At 45.2% G+C, this 20,928-nt stretch overlaps 1 protein-coding gene across 1 annotated transcript in view; it reads left to right on the top strand.

Annotated features, from left to right (window-relative positions):
- RFC1 (replication factor C subunit 1) overlaps positions 1 to 20,928 on the top strand; it is an 80,482-nt gene that overhangs the window by 13,325 nt on the left and 46,229 nt on the right. Inside the window, 4 exon segments of the mRNA XM_084799511.1 lie at positions 3,812 to 3,940; positions 6,706 to 6,781; positions 9,400 to 9,522; positions 19,831 to 20,063. Coding sequence (XP_084655637.1) covers positions 3,812 to 3,940; positions 6,706 to 6,781; positions 9,400 to 9,522; positions 19,831 to 20,063 — 561 coding nt within the window.

Consider the following 20,928-nt stretch of genomic DNA (forward strand, 5'->3'; position numbering starts at 1 on the left):
TGTTTGAGGTAGGGGTTCACTTACGTAGGTCTTCCTGCTTCCCGTTTCTGGCTGCCATCACACCTGCTTTTATGTAGGGCTGCGGTAGAACTACTCTCTAAACCACATGTCCAGCTTAGCTTTCTGTTTTTAAGATAGGGACTTACTATGGCTGGCCTTGAACTCAATTCTTTTGCCTCCACCTTCTCAGTGAGATTACTGGTGAGTATCACCACGCATGTCAAACCTGTGTTTATAGTCGCTTGACCTCACAATAGTGTGCTTAGAAGGTCTTTCCATTGTCAAAATTATAAAAGTAAACTTAAAAAATAATTTCTTTTTCTTGGGTTGGCTAGCTTAATTAGCGAGTAAAGGCACTTGCTGCCAAGCCTGATGACCTGAGTTTGATTCCTGAGACCCACGTGGTGGAAGGAGAGAACTGACTTCTGAACGTTGTCCTTCGACTTCCACAGATGTGTACCCATATACATACGCATAGAGTAAATACATGTGGAAAAAGAGTCAGGCCCTGTGTTGACTCACTACCCAGCGGCAGGTTCACTGGCAGCTGCGGGAAAGGCTGGACCCTTTATTTGGGGGCATGAGCCGCTTGTTCTGCGTTCATTGAGACTGTGAGAACCTGAGTACTAGACAGGAGCTGTTGCTGCTCAGGAGGGTGATAACCACCATCCACAAGCTAAGCAGCAAGCTGCTTGCCTGCGTGTGTGTGCCTCAGGCCTCGGTGTGTCGCAGTGGAGACAGGCCTGCTGCTCACCTTGCGTGTGTGTGCCTCAGGCCTCGGTGTGTCGCAGTGGAGACAGGCCTGCAGAGCTGGTGTGAGGAGCTTTTGGGCCAGTGGGGATTCTTTGGCAAGAGTGTAGGTTTTTAGCATCTATTGGGATAGGGTGGGGTGTTGTGATTTCTTCACCTTTGTATAGGGATTGAGAGAGGGTGGAGTAAGGAGAAAGGCCTAGAAGGAATGTGAGCAGATAGAGCTCCTTAGGGAGAAGGGAGCTAGCCACGCTGCGCGCACACATCTGTCAGTGCCCAGTCTGCCAGTTGTCCCAGTCTCTGAATATCCTGTTTTCTGTAGTCTATGATGTAAAAACTAGTTGAAAAACAGGACCGTAATTATCATAATTTTAAAAATTTGTTTCTTTTTGCACATGTGTGCGTGCATGCGTGCGTGCGTGCTGAGGTTTGGGTGTGGAAGTCACAGGACAACTGTGGCCGTTCTGTCCCTTCTGGAATAGACTCCCGGTGGCAGACAGCCAACACCTTTACTCTTCAAGACATCTTGTTTGCTCCCTAATTATTAACTTAGCTTTTGCTGTTTCCAAGAAGTCACCTGCATTTTCTCTGCTCTTTTCTCTTTTTCTTTCCTTTGTATGCGTTTAAGTAATCTTCACTGTTGGAGTGAAGAATCACTGTATAATTTTAAAAAGTGAGACTGATTAGAAACTGCCATTTCCTCCAGAAGCAATAAAGCAGTCAGCCTCAAGCTCAATTCTTGGGAGATTATACACGACCACGACTTTCTTTATTGTTCTATTCTTCACTGCTTGACACAAATGTCTTGAGTTTTATTGCCCAGGGCTCTTGGCTTGTTTTATTCACTTGCTTTAAAATTTTATTATTATTAATATTATTGTGTGTGTGTTTGTGAGATGTTCATGTGGGTGCACATATATCACATACATGTGGAGGTCAGAGGTCAACTCTCCCTCCTTTCACTTTTACTTGGGTTCCAGAGACTAAGCTTAGCTTTCACTTGCTGAGCCATCACATTGGCTCTCTATTTATGTATTTATTTGTTTGTTTATTTTTGAGACAAAGTCTCAAAGTAGCCTAAAACTTGCTGTGTAGCCAAGTCTGGTCTTGAACTCGTGATCCTCCAGCCTCTGCCATCTGGTTACAGGCACATGCCACCAGCCTGGTCACAGGCACATGCCACCAGCCTGGTTACAGGCACACGCCACCAGCCTGGTCACAGGCACATGCCACCAGCCTGGTTACAGGCACATGCCACCAGCCTGGTTACAGGCACATGCCACCAGCCTGGTTACAGGCACATGCCACCAGCCTGGTTACAGGCACATGCCACCAGCCTGGTTACAGGCACACGCCACCAGCCTGGTCACAGGCACATGCCACCAGCCTGGTTACAGGCACATGCCACCAGCCTGGTTACAGGCACACGCCACCAGCCTGGTTACAGGCACATGCCACCAGCCTGGTTACAGGCACATGCCACCAGCCTGGTTACAGGCACATGCCACCAGCCTGGTTACAGGCACATGCCACCAGCCTGGTTACAGGCACATGCCACCAGCCTGGTTACAGGCACACGCCACCAGCCTGGTCACAGGCACATGCCACCAGCCTGGTTACAGGCACACGCCACCAGCCTGGTTACAGGCACACGCCACCAGCCTGGTCACAGGCACATGCCACCAGCCTGGTCACAGGCACATGCCACCAGCCTGGTCACAGGCACATGCCACCAGCCTGGTTACAGGCACACGCCACCAGCCTGGTTACAGGCACATGCCACCAGCCTGGTTACAGGCACACGCCACCAGCCTGGCAGCATTGCTTTTTAAATTTATATTTAACTGATAAATTAGAACTTTTTATGTACCAGGACATCTGGAACGGAAGATCTGAAATCTTATGCCTTTGCTTATAAACAGTTTATAAAGGGGATGTTTCAGAGGTGTGAGTGGATAGTAGCTCAGAAATGGAGTGAAGTAGTTTTTTGCTGAGCCACAATGATACAGATGCATGTTTAAGCTTTATAAAGATTGAGATGCTAATGAATTGTCTGACATCACACAAATAGAATGCACCAGAGCACAGATTCAAACCCAGGCTTCTTGATTCTGTGGTCTGTTCACTTTCCTTTCTACAGTAGCTTCTTCACAACTAAATTAGGGAAGGTAGGGAGCTGGGTGTGCTGGTGCACACCTGTAACCCCAGCCCTGGGAAGAGGGCAGAAGTCTCTTAAGAGTTGGAGGCCAACCTGGCCTTCATAGTGAGAGCTTGTCTCAAAACAAAATAAAAACAAAACAAAAAAGAAAGGTACAAAAAACATATATGAAAATAATAAGGGAACAGAATGCTTTTAATGTTGTTATATTGTAAAGTTTTTAAATGATTACTTCAAATTCTGCATTTAACTCAGAATTGCATAATGAAAGAGCATATTATAATAGGCACCAGCCTTTTTCCTTAGAGTTTGAGAAGAATCATGTAGAGAAAAACATTTTCAACGTTCTTATTTTTCGTTTGTTTGTTTGTTTTCGTTTTTCTTTTCTTTTTTTGTTTTTTTGAGACAGGTTTTTTTTTTTTTTAATGTGTGTGTGTGTGTGTAGCCTTGGCTATCCTGGACTTACTTTGTAGACCAGGCTAGCCTCAAACTCACAGAGATCCGTCTGCCTCTGCCTCCATAGTGCTGCGTTTAAAGGCATGCGCCACCATACCCGGCTAATGTTCTTAATTTTTAAGAATGGTCTGGGTAGTCCTTTGGCTGTGGGCAGTGCTGAGCTGTGTCTTCTCATTCACCTAGGATGACGGGATTTGTATCTCTGTGTGTTCGCAGCCACTACCTGCTGCCCACCTGCTTGTAACTGCTGTCATTGTCAAAAGCAGGACTTTAAAGCCGCTTGGTTGTTTTGTTTTTCAAGACAGGGTTTCTCTGTGTAACAGCCCTAGCTGTCCTAGACTTTGTAGACCAGGCTGGTGTTGAACTCACAGAGATCCGCCTGCTTCTGCCTTCCAAGTGCTGGATGTTACATTTTTAATATTTACATGTCTCCTCTTCTGTTTTTAGGACATTCGGAAATTCTTTGGGGTTATACCGAGTGGAAAAAAGCCTGTAAATGAGACAGTAAAGAAGACCGAGAAACCAAAACCTTCGGAGGGAACTGTCAAAGGAAAGAAAGGAGTAAAGGAAGCCAAGGTCAGTCTCCACACCAAGTCTGTATGTGTGAGATGTCCGATGGCCTCGCTCCTAACCTTGTACAGGTTGAATAACTAGACATTTCAGTTCTGGTAACAGAGGAGGAAGAAGGTATTACATAGGCTAATATGTCTAGCTAGTGTAGCTTGCTGTCCTTAGTCCTGTGGTTCCTCCCCCCTACCTCCTTTTTTTTGTTTTTTTTTTTTGAGACAGGGTTTCTCTGTGTGGCCTTGGCTGTCCTAGACGCGCGTTGTAGACGAGGCTAGCCTCAAACGCACAGAGATCCACCTACCTCTGCTTCTGCCTCCTGGGTGCTGGGATTAAAGGAGTGTGCCACTATGTCCGGCTACCTCCTTTTTTAGTTGTTAAAACTTTGCATTTTGGGCTAGAGAGTTGGCTCAGTGGTTTAGAGCACTGGCTGCTCTTCAGAGGGCCTGGGTTCGACTCCTAGCACCCACAAGATGGCTCACGAACATTTGTAACTCCACTTAGCAGGGGCTCTGAAGCTTTGTGCACCAGCCATGCATAAGATCTGCCTGCTTCTGCCTCCCAAGTGCCGGGACTAAAGGCATGTGACAGCACTGCCTGGCTCTATCCAAGGTCTCTACTGTGGTTTTCAAAAGCCTATTATAGTTTCCATCAGAAAACATGTATGCTGGCTTTTAACTTTCACTTTCCTTTAAATTTTATTATGGTGACTGTGAGGACCAAATGTAGGGCCTTGTGTAAGTTAGGCAAGCTACTGCTGTCCCACTGAGCTAGACTCCCCATGCAAACACTTATCAGCATGCTGCTCACGACCGTGGACATGCTTTCTGAGACGAGAAATTTGCACTGTAGGTCTTGTTTCCATGAGCCCTCACTGGACTCATGTTTTCACTCACAGTTCCTTTCTAAAAGGGCTTTTATATTCTGGGCCTTTTTTCTAGTATGCATCTCAAAATCCCTCCAGTCTCTACTCGGTATCTAATTTTTAATAGCAGATTTCCATTCAGAACCAAAAATCTCTATAGGTCAGGCTTTCCTGTGAAGCAGACCAGTAGTATGAACATAAGTAGATTTATTACTAAGAATTGCTCCAGAGGGTTGTAGAAGCTGACAAGATTTACAGTTCGTAAGTTGGAGACCCAGGAGAGCTGACGGTAGAGTTCCCGTCCAGGTGTAAGGCCTGAGGATCAGAATAGCTGGGCACATGGGTCTAATCTGGTAGACCAGAGGCCGCCCGAAGCAGTGATGGTCCGGTTCTAGTGCAGAGGCAGGGAAAAGCTGATGTCCTCTTTAGAAGTGAGGCAAGAAGGATTCTCTCTCGTTCCAGGGAGGGTTAGCTTTTCTTCCCAGGACCAGCTGATTTGATAAGGCTCAACTACTCTGGGGAGGGACACTCCTTATCTCACTGACCTACATGTTGAGCCCATGCAGAGGAGCTCACACAGACACTGCAGTGTTGCTGATCAGTGTCTGGAGCCCTGTGACTCCTTGTCCACATGTTTAACCCACAGGTTGCATCTCTTGTTTTTTTTATTTATTTTGGTTTTACTATATTGGATTCTGTTACATTTCTCTAAAGAGTGTTGGTTTTTTGGCTTAGTATGTACTTGACCAAACTCAGACTCCAAATTCTTGTTTCCGATGGACAGCAGGTGAAATTTTGGTTTAGTTTTTTAATTTAGCCTTTTAAAATGTTTACCTTCTAAGTACTAGGGGATAGTTTATAAAAAAGTATAGGAAAGCAGGATATTTGGACAGAATTTATAGGAAGAATTTGAGCTTTCTTTCTAGAGATTTGTCTTTGCATGGCAGAGTTACTCTAATTGCCTTAGTTTACTCTTCCTGACCTAGTTCTTTGTTGTATCTGTAAATAGTAATGGTCCATGTGTCTGATTTTTTTTTGAAGCTAGTTGGTTATTCTTATGTTTTTGAAGTTCTGTTTTAATGGACAGAAATACATAGATATTTCCTTTTCTGAGTGATCATTTTTTTTCTGTCTACTTTCTTGATGCATTTTGGGAAAATATGAGCATGTAAGAAATGTGACGTTTACACACATGTTTAGCCTTCAGTTTCTCAGCATGCATGGTGGGCTGCCAGTTTAGCTCTTATTTCTGTTTTTATCTTATAGTTTTAAGAAGCACTTGTCCTGGTGTTATGTCAAAATTCCACATGTTTGAGATAATTGACTTGTACAGAGGAGGCTTTCGGTGCAGAGTTCTGGAGGTTTCCAGTCTGTGTCTGTCTGCTCATCGCTGACAAAGCAGCACACAATGGTGGGCGTGTGTAGCAGAGTAGAGTGTCCTCATGACCAAGAGCTGGAAACGGAGAGGAAGCGTTGGGGCTCTCTCCTCCCCATTAAGGGGCTCCGCTGGGCTCTGCCACCCCTCAGGAGCTCCACCCTGGAGATGAAGGCATTCAGGGACAGTCAAGATCTAATAATGCAGCATTGTTTGACCCTGCAATGTCTGACATCCCTTTACTCTGTGTCGTGTGGGTTGTGCTGAGTGTGTAGATGTTTCTGTAAGTCTTCCCTCCTGATGCAGTTCTGGTCTTGTCCTGACACTTTGGCCTAGGTACCTGTTGTACAGTAGCACTCTCTTGTACTCTAGATGTCATTAAAAAATCCCTTTGTGATTAAACAGTGTCTTTAGATATCAACGGATGTTTCCATGGGGCAAACTTGCTTCAGTTGAAAGCACTCAGCCCAAGTCTAACGAGGGTGCTAGCTCAGGGGTGTCGGTTTCCTTATTCTAACTATGCCCTGCCATCTCCAGGTTAACACTTCCTGTAAAGAGGATGCCTCCAGACCAAAGCAGCACAACAAAAAAAAGAGGATCATCTATGATTCAGGTAATTTTTCTGAGGACCTTTGAAGGCTTAAAAGTCTTTCTTTACCATGTAACTCTTTTCCAAGCTGATGTTTGTGTCATGAGTGTGACATGAGTAAATGCTGTGTAAAGAGAGCTCAGGTATGTAGCACTTGCAACAGTTTTAAACAGCAGAACATACCAGAACCTAAGTATTTTAATGTATTAGAGGCTTCTGCACACTAGAATATGTAGTGTGTCTCAGATGTACTGTGAATGTTTATCTATCCTCTGTCCATCCATCCATCCATCCATCCATCCATCCATCCATCCATCCAGTGACTGATGGATGGGATCAGCTCTTAGGCCTTACACATGCTAAGCAAGTGTCCTTCCACTGATCTGTATTCTCAGCCCACATTGTCAAATATATTCACAATAATTTTTTTTTCAAGCTGAGGTTCTTAGAAGTTGAAAATAAAAAAAAAGTACCATACAATGCTGCTGTGAGATCAAATATTGGTTATGTTTAATTAATTAATTTGTGCATATGTAGGCATGTGTACCACGGCATGTGAGAAGGTCAGAGGACAGCTTGGGGGCATCTGGTCTCTACTGTCACTGTGTAGTTCCTGGGGATTGACTTTAGGTTATCAGGCGTGGTGGTAGGTGTCATTATTTGCTGAACCATCTTGCTGACCCCAAAGCAAACATCTAAAGTAGATTTTCTATGTGTGATAGGAGATTTTTGTAATTTCATTTCTGTTAAAAAAGTAATAAACACAGTTTAAGAGGATTTTCTTTAGTACAGTTTTGAGATGGGGAACAGTACTTTTTGTGCATATAGCTTTCTTATTCATTTAGTTCTTTTGGGTTGCTAGAGATTGAACTGAGTCCCTCTACAGGTAGGCAAGTGCTCTACCACTGAGTGTACCCCAGCCCTGGGTTGGCGAGCGCTCTACCACTGAGTGTACCCCAGCCCTGGGTTGGCGAGCGCTCTACTACTGAGTGTACCCCGGCCCTGCTTATTTGCTGAAATGTGAAATACAATGTTTCGATGTTGCCTAGACTCCTGAGTAGCCCCCCTTCCCCTTGAGTCAAGGTTCCACATAACCTACGTTGGACTTGAATTCCCTGTGTGGCTTATGATGACTCGATTCCTCGTCTTATACCTCCACCTCCTTGACTCTGGAGTTACAGGCATGTGCCATTATGCCTAGTGGATGTAAAATAATGTGCTGTTACAGTATTTTGTATCCGTTCAGCCTACAAAGCAAATAACTGACACAGGGAGATTGAAACGTACTTTAAAGCTGCCAGCACTTTGCCGGGCAGAGTCTGAACTGATTCTAATCTACTTGTAAACTAAACAAACCACTCTAAACCTTATAACACACATATATTCCAAGCACTTCCCCTATGACCCCTGGGCCAGTCTGCAACAAGTTCCCACCGTCTTCCTCCAACTGTCCAAAAACCCAGTCCCTCTCCAACCATCAAACTTTCCTCCTCTCCTCCAGGAAGGTCCCACCTTCTATTTCCTGTCCTTCTGCCCAGCTGATTGGCTAAACAGCGCTTTATTGACAGTTGATACATTCACTTAGCATTCCTCCACAATGTGCCTCAGAAAACATTTGTGTATTGTTAATATTTTTGGTTTTTCTTCATTTTAATGATGCTAACTAATTCATTAATTGAGATGGGTCCTACCTGTGTTGCCCAGGCTGGTCCAACCTTCTAGGCTCAAGTGCTCTCCTGTGTGATCTGCAGTAGCTGGATCTGCTGATGTGTCACAGCTTGTAGGCTTGTGACTTTCACAGTGAGAGTACAGCTCATGACTGATTTTTCAAACTGTTTGAGTATTTGCTAAGTGCTCTTCACTGCACTTTATCATGAGGATGTTGCAAGTGTGTATCTGTGTTCTTTGAGTTTCATCTTGGAGATAGTTATATTAAACACTAATTTAAATCAGTGTGATCTGGGCATGGTGACATACCTGTAATCCCAGCACTCAGGAAGCAGGTGACAGGGGATCTCAGACCAGCCAGGGCTGTGGTGAACCCCTGTCTCAGAACCAAAACCCCAAACCAACTAGAACTTTTAGATGTATTGACAGGAAGAGGAAGGGCAGTGAGTTTATGAATGATCTCTTTTGTACCAGGCCCTGTCAGGTCCTCATGCTTTGCTCTAACTTGCATTCTGTAGTCTGGCCAAATAGGCAGAGTAATCAGAGTGACAGCTCCCCAGATCCACAATCTGAGTCCTGGAGCCCGTGAGCCTGCCAGGCCATAGGGCAAAGAGGAACAAATCAGATGGGTGCAGTGTGTCTGAGGAGCAGGAGGAGGCAGAAGAGATTTGGAGCGAGACTGAGAGTGTAGGAAGGCACACTCCTTTAATCCCAGCACTCAGCCGTGAGGTTGAGGCCATCCTGGTCTACATAAGACTCTGTCTTAACTCCTCACCTCCTAGCCTTCTGCTGTGTGCTTCCTAAGGACAAAGCTTAGGTCACTAGGCTTGGCAGCAGGGACCTTTTCCCACTGAATTATGATCCCAGATAAATAAAGTAAACATTCAAGACATGCTCCTTGGGGCATTGGCTCATAATGACCACTTTAAAAATACACTGATGTTCCTCTCATAGTTTTAATTTTTCTCTTGTAGATTCAGAGCCAGAGGAGACAGAACAGGTGAAAAAAGCAAAAAAGAAAACAGAAAAATTGGCATTGTCTTCTAAACCTGGTAAAATTTCTCGGAAGGATCCTGTTACATACATTTCTGAGACAGGTAAGATACTAACCACATTCCTTTTGTCTTTTTCGAATTATATCTATCAGAGGAAGGGGTCATCATCCTTGGAATTTTTTGTGTGGTAAAGATCTAGTCACTGATTCAACCCACAACCTCATGCAAGCTGGGTAAACACACTGCATCACTGAGCTGTATTCTTAGTCCTGGGGGTATATTTTGTCCTTTTTTTTTTTTTTTCTTCTCGGAGCTGAGGACTGACCCTAAAGCCTTTGCACTTGCTAGGCAAGTGCTCTACCACTGAGCTAAATCCACAGCCCCTAAGGGAATTAAAAGAATTTTGTGTATATAGGTGTTTTGTCTGCATATATATCTGTGCTTGTGGAGGCCACACAGAGTGTTGGGTTTCCTGGGACTGGACTTATAGATGGCTGGAGCCTCTATATTGAGTATCAAAACTGTGGTGGAAGAGTAGCTAGTCCTCTTGGGTTTTGTTCTGTTTTATTGCTGGACTGTCTTAACCCACCAGTCAGCCACCCAAGTAATGACATGGGGAGTTTTTATTAATATGAAAGCTTGGCCTTAGTTTAGGCTTGTTCCCAACTAGCTGATAATTGCTTAAATTAACTCATCTATATTACTCTCTGTTCTGCCACAGGGCTCGGTACACCCCCCTCTTTGTCCCCCCTCCAGCAACCTAGACAAGGTTTCTCTGTGTAGTCCTGGCTGTCTGGACTCACTGTGTAGACCAGACTGGCCTCGATCTGCCTGCCGCTGCCTCCCAGGTGCTGGGGTTACAGGCGTGCACCACCACGCCCGGCATGTTACCTCTCTTAAGTCCTGGCACCTGCTTCCTTCCTCTGCATCTGGCTGGTGAAATTCTGTGCCTGAATCTTTCCCAGAGTTCCTATTGCTGTTGGATGTGCCCCGTTCAGCTCTTTGTTAAGCCATTCAGAAGGTGATGGAGAAGAATGTTTAAAAAACACTGAGACGGGCTGTGAGACGGCTCAGGGGCTAAGAGCACTGTCTGTTCTTCCAAAGGTCCTGAGTTCAATTCCCAGCACGCACATGGTGGCTCACAACCCTCTATAATGAGATCTGATGCCCTCTTCTGGCCTGCAGGTGTACATGCAGGCAGAATACTGTATAAATAATAAATACATCTTTTAAAAAAGCACAGAAAAACAAAAATACCACTGGAAAAAAAAACAAACAAAAAACCAAAAGGCACTGAGACAGGTGATGCTTCAAAAAATAACAATACCAAATTCTGGCCAGTACTCAACTCTGCCAGTTTGGAAACCAGCATTTGAATAATACACAACAGCCTTTACACAGTGCACAAGGAGATTATCCTAACATTGTTTTTTGTCATCTCCTCCTCCCTTAGACAGGGTTTCTCTGTGTAGTCCTGGCTGTCTTGGCACTGGAACTGCTCAAGACTAGGCTGGCCTTGAACTCAGAGATCTGCCCGTCTCTGCCTCCCAAGCATTGGGGATTAAAGGTGTGTGCCATGGCTACCTAGCAGGAGCTAGTCCTCTTTAATGGCTGAGCCATCTCTCTAGCCCATGAATAGACGGATGTGTTTCTTACAAGAGGGACAGATTGGCATGTTAAACTTTTTGCTCTGTTGCTAAACATCTGTGTAGACCCCTTGTATTTGTGACATTGAATGTGTGGGAGGGTTAAGGGAAACATAAGAGGTATGTGTTTTATGAGATTTTTCTCTTTTTTTTGGTGTGTGAGTTATTTATTTATTATGTATAGTGTTCTGCCTGCAGGCCAGAAGAGGGCACCAGAGCTCATTTTAGATGGTTGTGAGCTACCATGTGGTTGCTGGGAATTGAATTCGGGGACCTTTGGAAGAGCAGTCAGTGCGTTTAACCACTGAGCCATCTGTCTAGCCCATTTTAGGAGATTTTTATGACCATTAGACAGTGCCCCCACTCCTGTTCCTTTTTTTTTTTTTTCTGAGACATTGTCTTGCTGTATATAGCCCTGGCTGGCCTTGAACTCACACCGGCCCTCTACCTTAGTCTCCCCGAGTGCTGGGATTACTGGTGTGCGCTACTCCATCTGACTCAGTGCTTGTTCCATTCAGCTCGTGCCATGTGTGTGTAAAAGTAAGCATTGCCCTCCTCTCAGCCAAACAGTTTGGGATACGGTGCACCCATCATCTTAGTTACGTTTCTGTGGCTGTGATAAAACTAACAATTTAAGGGAGGAGGGTTTATTTTGGTTCCTAGTTTGAGATGGCGCAGTGAAGAAGTCATGGCAGCAGGACCGTCAGGAAGCTGCCCCAGTTGTACTCACAGCCAGGGGTCAGCGAGGTGAATGCTGTGCTCATCTCACTTCCTCCTTTTTTTTTTTTTCCCCTGAGACTGGTTTTCTCTGTGTAGCCTTGGCTGTCCTAGACTTGCTTTGTAGACCAGGCTGGCCTTGAACTCGCAGAGATCCCCGTCTCTGCTGGGATTAAAGGCGTGCACCACCACCCCTGGCTCTCGAGTCCTCCTTTTTTATCTAGTCCAAGGTTGTACACTCTGTAATTAGTCTTGCCCGTCGTGGGCGGGTCTTCCTGCCTCGCTTCTCTAAGGCGTTTCCCAGTGCACACTCACCAGCCCTCTGCCAGCTTGTGCTCCCCAGCTCTTCAAGCTGACTCAGACTGGCTGCCAGGCCCACCTACTGTGATGGTTAGCAGTCTGTGGTACCCTGTCTTCACACAGGATTTTAGAAATCTACTTTTTATTTCATTTTATGTGTATTGCCTTCTCATACGTCTGTGCACCATGATTGTGCCTGGCACCTGAGGAGGGAGAAGGGTGTCTGATGCCGTGGGACTGCCAGAGTTTCAGGTGGTTGTGAGCTCCCATGTGGAGGCTGGGATTGAGCCTGGCTTCTCTGTAAGAGCACCATATTCTCTTACCTGCTGAGCCATCTCTCCAGCCCCCAAAAGTTGAAATGTAGAAACTAGTTTTATTCTATTTTGAAGACAGGGTGTCCTGTGGCCCAGGCTGTGGGTTTGCTGTGGCCGAGAGTGATCCTGATTCTGATTCCTGCTTTCCCCTGCCCAGTGCCCTGCGTACTCGCTTCTGGGTTGAAACCATTGCTGCTGGCTTGGTGCCATAGCCTTTGATACTAGCACCGGGGAAGTAGAGGCAGGGGTTCTCTGTGAGACTACATAGTGAGTGCCAGGCAAGCTAGGGCTGTATAGCGAGCCCTTGCTGAAAACAACAGAACTAAAAACAGAACAACCCCCTAAAACAAAACCCAAAAGCTCACTGTCAAAGTTAATTTGATTTGTTTTTACTTTTTTTTTTTTTTGAGGTGCTAGGAGTGAAACCTAGGACTTGAGCGTGCTAGAGGAGCACCGTCACTGAGCTACAGTACCAGTCTTAACCTTTTAAAGAAGCAGCCATTTTAAGATTGTATATGTGGCCTACATTTTATTTCTGTTGTGTAGTGCTTTTAAAAATTAAAAAGATTGATTTTGCTTTTAATTACGTGTATGTGCATGGTCTGTTGGGGTCTGTGCACAGGCATGCAGATAGCTGAGGACGCCAGAAGGCGGCACTGGGTGCCCTGGAGCTGGGCTTCCGGGGAGCTGGGCGCCGCTTTTGTGGTTGCGGGCACCAGATGCCGGTCTTCTGCCAGCGACTGTGCGCTCTTGACCTTTGAGCCATCTTTTTAGTTCCATGTAATGCATTTTAAACGTGAGAAGGACTGAAGAAATTGTGTGCATGTCAAGTATTTTTGTTTATATTAGCATCCAGGCTTACCGTTCAGCTTCAGGGCATATTTTTCATCATCAATTTGATTAAATCTGTCTTATAGTATTCATTGAATTTTTAAAAGTGAGTTCAACTACATTAATTTCCCAAGCTACAGAAAAAGGAAGAAATGCTTATAGTAAACCATTGACTAGTGAAATTTTCTCAGTTAAGAAAACTGCAGATGTTGGTTGTGCTGCACACACGTGCCTCCCTTAGGCTTTTAGTGAAACGAGGGCCTTGAGCATGTTTGCCAGAGGCCGCCCGGCACGCAGTTTCTCCAGCAGGGGCTGTTTGATTGAAGAAATTAGGTTGTTCTTTGTCTTCACTTTTTTTTCCCCTGTAGAATTGTTTTTTTTCTGCTAATTTTAGAGTAATTCTGTTGGCACTGCCTTGGAAGTTGTAGTTATTATAATGAGTGTTAATTGAGGAAAAAGTGGAGGTGTTATACTTTCTAGGTTGTTATGTAAGGTCAGTGACCAAAACTTGGGAAAATAGCAGAAAACATTATTAGGGATTGGTATGATATTTTTCTTCACACAATTTAGAGTTCGGTCGTTTTATGTGTGAGACAACAAGCATAAGTGTCTGTCTGAGAGCTTCCTGCAGACGCTGCCGGGGAAGGGTGGCGTGGCTGTGGCAGAGCTGCCTCTGAAGTGACGGGACTGTCTGCTGTAGTTGATGATATTTATTGAGAACCAGTGCCGATGTGCATATTAGGACTTTGTTTTGTTGCTATGGTTTGTTTATGTTTATGTTTTTTGCTTTTTTACCTCGAGACAGGGCTTCTCTGTGTGCAGCCCTGGCTGTCCTGCAATTACTCTGGCCTCAAACTCACAGCCGTCTCTGCTTCCTGAGTGCTGGGATTAAATGCATGTGCCACCACCAACTGCTGATGTTAGGATTTTATATTAAAGAATTTAAGATTACGGATTTTGAGCAGGGGTGATATATTTAGATTAACATTATTTTAAGTCACCCCAGTGAATGTCTGGATGTTCCCTCTTTATGTAGCTGCATTGGGCAAGCTTGTGCATTCAAGCAGACACATGCAGTTTTGGGTATACATTTATGCAACCTGCTTTTTCATTCTTTAATAACTTAACTTGCCTGTGCCACCTCTCCCCACAGGATGCTTCGTCTTGAGTGTGATTTCTTAGTGCGTACACAAAAAAGAAACATGGTTTGACTTGTTTTGATTCTGAAAGGCTTTATTGGTAACAAATCTCGAGACTCCTGACTTCTCCAGCAGTTTTGTTTTTCTGCGTATATGTAGAGATGATCTGATTTAGCACACTGCTTTTCCACTCGTTTAATTAACAAGTATTTTGAAGCCTTAACAAGTGAACCGTCCTCCATTCTTCCAAACGAAGACAGCATGGCAGGGTTTGACTCAGGAAGCGTTGAAAAGGCAGTTCATACAAGTGCTAAGACTTCGCACACCAGCCTCCTTGCTTAGGTTTCACTGATTGCTAAGTAAATTATTTTTAATCTTTGTAATGAAATCTCCCTGTTAATTGGATTTTAGTATGTTCCAGGGAATCATAGCACTAGGACAGTCAGATCCGTTTACAGAGGCCAAACTTTCACCAGCTGGAGCTCCAGAATTAGATTTGTTTGTCCTGCTTGGCTTGTAAATAGATTTGATTACAGACCTTCACATTAGTCCTCTCTCGTTCACTTGTGTTGTTCCCTCGTTTATCCTTGTATACAAATGAGCGTGTCTAACTCACAGTGGCAGAGCTGTCTCCTCTCCCAGGCGATTCCTCTGCTCTTGTTGGAAAATGCTAGTTTACTTGGTTGTCGTATCACATCTGAGATTATGTTGTCTATAAATAAAAATAAATGGCCTTTTTACAAGGAGACAAATATCCTGGAGGGAAATTTTAAGTGCCGAGTTGCCTGTGATTTTCAAGTTGTTGTCAGTAGTGTGACTTAGATCTGTTTGTCAGAGCTTTATTACAGTGTTGGGGAGGAGGGAGCGCTTGCCTTTGGCTTCTAGCAAAGGCAGAAACAAATCAGGTCTGTTAGGAAGTAAGGCATGTTTCACTTCTGCACATTGTGCATGATTGCATGTTTATTTTATTTATTAGTGATTTTTATAAATGCATTTATTTATAGTAAGTTATTTATAAATATTTGCTAAGGATGGCCCAGCAAATTCTGTTAAGTGATTGTGTTTTTGCAGGAAGCAAGTTACATTGTTGGAGTCTGTTGTTTTTCTGAGATGCTGTATCACCATGTAGCCTAAGCTAGCTCAGAACTCACTGAATTATTCCTGCCTCAGTTTCTAAGTGCTGGAGTTCTAGGGCTGTATTACCATACCTGACCATATAGTCTCTATTTTCTTCTCTCGACATGATACATTGATGTAGCCTTTGAAATATTAACGGTTAAAGGCCTTTTAAGACAGCTAGTTGGTGTAGTGACAGCTGTTCTTTTTGAGGTTTTGGCTTTGTCAAGGCAAGATGACAGGATGCCTTCACCCTGTGACTTAGAGTATTATGGTAGTCAGATTTCCATCACTGTAACAAAGGACTTGGCGCCTAACTTTAGAGGTTTCAGTTGTGTGGCTGTTTTGTTTATGGATACTCCCTCCCACCGCCCACCCAGGTTTTCTCTGTAACCCTGGCTGTTCTGGAACTTGCCCTGTAGACCAGGCTGGGCTCAATCTCAGAGATCCACTTGCCTTGGGCTCTCAAATGCTGGGATTAAAGATGTCTGCCACCACTGCCTAGCTAATGTTTATGTGCTTTTTAAAATAAGAATTCTTTATAGTCTTTTTTCTTTTTCTTTTTTTTAAAGATTTATTTATTTATTATACAATGTTTTGCCTGCATGTACACCTGCAGGCCAGAAGAGGGCACCAGATCTCATTATACATGGTTGTGAGCCACCATGTAGTTGCTGGGAATTAAACTCAGGACCTTTGGAAAGAGCAGTCCCGTGTTCTTAACTTCTGAGCCATCTCTCCAGCCCCCTAGTTTTTTTCTTTTAAAAATAAAAATAAGTATATTTTATTTTCTGTGTTTATGTTTTCTTGCTTGTATTTGTACCACGTGTGTAGTGTCCGCAGAAGCCAGAAGGGGGCATGGGATCCTCTGGTGCTGAAGTCTCACAATGGTTAGATAATGCTGGGAATGGAACCCTGGGTTCTCTGCAAAATCAAGTGCTCTTAACCACTGAGCCGTCTTCTCTCTAGTCCCAGCACAAGGCAGAGCATCACAGTGTGGAGCATGTGGAGCTGGGAAGGAATGCAGGCCATCAGGATCTGCAAGAAAGAACTTGCCCCCACTGGGGCATCTTCCTGGGTGCTGGAAATGTTCATAGGATATAAAATGTAGTAAAACAGTTTGAAGTTCCAAGTGAATGGAACCTTCATTATGTATGGAGCCGGCGGCTTCTTCTTCTTCTTCTTCTTCTTCTTCTTCTTCTTCTTCTTCTTCTTCTTCTTCTTCTTCTTCTTCTTCTTCTTCTTCTTCTTCCTCCTCCTCCTCCTCCTCCTCCTCCTCCTCCTCCTCCTCCTCCTCCTCCCCCCCCTCCTTCCTTGTCTTCCTTCTTCTTCCTTCCTCCTCCTCCTCCTCCTTTTCCTTCTCCTTCCTTTTCAAGGCAGGGTTTTCTGTGTAACAGCCCTGGCTATCCTGGACTCACTTTGTAGGCCAGTCTGGCCTCAAAGATTTACTTGCCTCTGCCTCCAGGATGCTGGGGTTAAAGGCATTCGCCACCATGCCCATCCTGAACTTATCATTTCTGTGAATACTCTAGTCAGTATTTTGGAGCTGAGTGGCTTCCTGAGTGAACTCTCTACTTTGCCTTTCCTCTGTACAGTGTCTTCTCCAAAGAATAGGACTTCACTGACATGTGACATTGCTCTACTCAGGCTTCTATGCTACAGCCCAAGTTTGTTTCTGTCACTTGGGAAGTCCTGTAGGGTTTGACTCCTGTCTGTGGCTACTCTGCCTTCAGCCCGAGGCACACACGCACTGTAAGGCTTGGTGCCTGTAGTTCCCATTGTCTGGCTGTTCCTGCTGGGGGCACCTTTGCCTCAGGGCTCTGTGCAGATGTTGCTTATCCAAGAGCTTTTTCCTGGTCAGGTATGTTAGGTCAGATTAGTAATCTCATCCTTAGGGTTGGCGAGGGAGGAGGGTAGAATTGGAGGTCAAGGTCAGCCTGAGCTACACAGACTCAGTCTCAAAACTAAGGATTGAGAAGCACCATGGTGGTGGCACACACCTTTAATCCCAGTATTTAGGAGCCAGAGGCAGGTGGGTCTGTGAGTTCAAGGCCAGCATGGTCTATGGAGTGAGTTCCATGATAGCCAGGGATACACAGAGAAACCCTGCCTTGAAAACAAACAAACAAACAAACAAACAACAACAACAAAAACAAACCCCAAAGGATTGTTAAGGGCTAGAACACTTGACTGGTACACACAAGGCCTTGAGTTTGATCTCCTGAGAACAGGCTTTCTTGATGATTGCTTTTACCAAAAGAACATCCCTCACTTTCTTGGACATTTTCTTGTCCTTTTTTTCTCTTTATGGTGTTGGGAAGTGAACCTCATCCGCTAGGCAGGACCTCTTCCACTGAACTATGGTGTTGGGAAGTGAACCTCATCCGCTGGGCAGGACCTCTTCCACTGAACTATGGTGTTGGGAAGTGAACCTCATCCGCTGGGCAGGACCTCTTCCACTGAACCATGGTGTTGGGAAATGAACCTCATCCGCTAGGCAGGACCTCTTCTACTGAACCATGGTGTTGGGAAATGAACCTCATCCGCTAGGCAGGACCTCTTCTACTGAACCATGGTGTTGGGAAGTGAACCTCATCCGCTGGGCAGGACCTCTTGCACTGAACCATGGTGTTGGGAAGTGAACCTCATCTGCTGGGCAGGACCTCTTCCACTGAACCATGGTGTTGGGAAATGAACCTCATCCGCTGGGCAGGACCTCTTCCACTGAACCATGGTGTTGGGAAGTGAACCTCATCCGCTGGGCAGGACCTCTTCCACTGAACCATGGTGTTGGGAAGTGAACCTCATCCGCTGGGCAGGACCTCTTGCACTGAACCATGGTGTTGGGAAGTGAACCTCATCTGCTGGGCAGGACCTCTTCCACTGAACCATGGTGTTGGGAAATGAACCTCATCCGCTGGGCAGGACCTCTTCCACTGAACCATGGTGTTGGGAAGTGAACCTCATCCGCTGGGCAGGACCTCTTCCACTGAACCATGGTGTTGGGAAGTGAACCTCATCCGCTGGGCAGGACCTCTTCCACTGAACCATGGTGTTGGGAAGTGAACCTCATCCGCTGGGCAGGACCTCTTGCACTGAACCATGGTGTTGGGAAGTGAACCTCATCCTCTGGGCAGGACCTCTTCCACTGAACCATGGTGTTGGGAAGTGAACCTCATCTGCTGGGCAGGACCTCTTCCACTGAACCATGGTGTTGGGAAGTGAACCTCATCCGCTGGGCAGGACCTCTTCCACTGAACCATGGTGTTGGGAAGTGAACCTCATCCGCTGGGCAGGACCTCTTCCACTGAACCATGGTGTTGGGAAGTGAACCTCATCCGCTGGGCAGGACCTCTTGCACTGAACCATGGTGTTGGGAAGTGAACCTCATCCGCTGGGCAGGACCTCTTGCACTGAACCATGGTGTTGGGAAGTGAACCTCATCCTCTGGGCAGGACCTCTTCCACTGAACCATGGTGTTGGGAAGTGAACCTCATCTGCTGGGCAGGACCTCTTCCACTGAACCATGGTGTTGGGAAGTGAACCTCATCCGCTGGGCAGGACCTCTTCCACTGAACCATGGTGTTGGGAAGTGAACCTCATCCGCTGGGCAGGACCTCTTCCACTGAACTATACCCCTTTCTTTGTCATTCTCTTTTGGGGATGGGGAACTGAACTTAAGGCGTCTTGTATCCTTAATCACTCCTTACTCGTTTTTCTTGTTTTACTTTTTCATGCAGCTAGAAAATAAATTGTGTGTGTATATAAAAAAATTAGTATATTTGTTTTTTCCTATAGATGCCAGGTTCCACGATGTCAGGATATGCATTTTTTCACTCTTCTTAGCTCTTCAGTTGTTTCCTCAGCTCCTGGTATATAATAGTGTGTTGCAAATATTTGCACAGCCACAGGTCTGGCGAGAGTGACTGTTAAATTCAGAAGCTAGAGCCGGCATGGTGGCACACGCCTTTAATCCCAGCACTTGGGGAGGCAGAGGCAGGTGGATGACTGAGAAGCACCATGGTAGTGGTGCACGCCTTTAATCCCAGCACTTGGGGAGGCAGAGGCAGGTGGATGACTGAGAAGCACCATGGTAGTGGTGCATGCCTTTAATCCCAGTATTTGGGAGGCAGAGGCAGGTGGGTCTCTGAGTTCGAGGCCAGCCTGGTCTATAAAGTGAGTCTAGGACAGCCAAGGGCTACACAGAGAAACCCCGTCTCGAAAAATCAGATGCTAGGAAGAAAAAAACAAACAACTCAAGGTGTTACTTTTTTAAAAAATCTGGTAGAAATGATTACTTTATATAACTAAGACCTATGCTTTGTCAAAAAATATTTTCCATTTAAGATGAAGACGATGACTTTGCATGTAAAAAGGCAGCCTCCAAATCAAAAGAGAATGGAGTATCCACAAAAAGTTATCTTGGGACATCAAACATGAAAAAGAGTGAAGAAAGCACTAAGACTAAAAGTAAACCTTTATCACCAATAAAACTTACACCAACATCAGTGCTTGATTATTTTGGAACGGAAAGTGTCCAGAGATCTGGTAAGAAGATGGTGGCAAGCAAAAGAAAAGAGGTGAGTGGTGTGCATGCAGGTGAGCCTGCGGATTGCTGGTGTGCATGCAGGTGAGCCTGCGGATTGCTGGTGTGCTGGTGAGTGGTGTGCATGCAGGTGAGCCTGCGGATTGCTGGTGTGCTGGTGTGCTGGTGAGTGGTGTGCATGCAGGTGAGCCTGCGGATTGCTGGTGTGCTGGTGTGCTGGTGAGTGGTGTGCATGCACACTTAGGAAATGGACATAGATAAAATATAGTGAGGTAGCACTCAGCGTGGCCTGGCTATAGTGTCTGCCATTATCCTTACAGTGATTTACCAATGTTCTGACTACTTTGTAAACCAAAGCACTAACTTACAGTGTGTGTGCACGTGTATGTGCACACTTCTCTTGAACATATCTGTTGTTATAATGAATGAAAATCTCAATTGTTTGATTTTACTAATGACTCAGGAGCCAGATGCTGGGGTGAAAGCATGCTAGCTCAGAGAGGCAGAGAAAGCACCCAGCTGACCTTCCTCCTCAGCTCATGTCCCAGAAGGAAAAAGCCCAAAGCCCTTTCTTCTCCATGATGTCTTAAATACCCTTCTCAGTTGTCTCTCCTTTGTGTTTAATCCCTGTCAGCTGGTTGCTTGCTACACCTCTTGATCTAGGGTTGACTTTATTTAATACTGTTTACAGAAAACTCTTAGGTTAAAGGTGTGTGTTTGTGCTGAGCCACACCAAACAAGAAACGGGTTTTTACAGCTGACTGTCTTGGGCTCACAATGGGATCAAATATCCCGCAACACATATCAACAGAATGGGGTGAGAGCCATCTGACTTTCATCAGAACAGCCGTAAGCTTGACTTTGTGACTGCTGTGGGTTGTGACTTATCTCTCACTGTT

The sequence above is a fragment of the Acomys minous genome (assembly GCF_964271855.1).
Source record: "Acomys minous genome assembly, chromosome: 10".
Lineage (NCBI taxonomy): Eukaryota > Metazoa > Chordata > Mammalia > Rodentia > Muridae > Acomys > Acomys minous.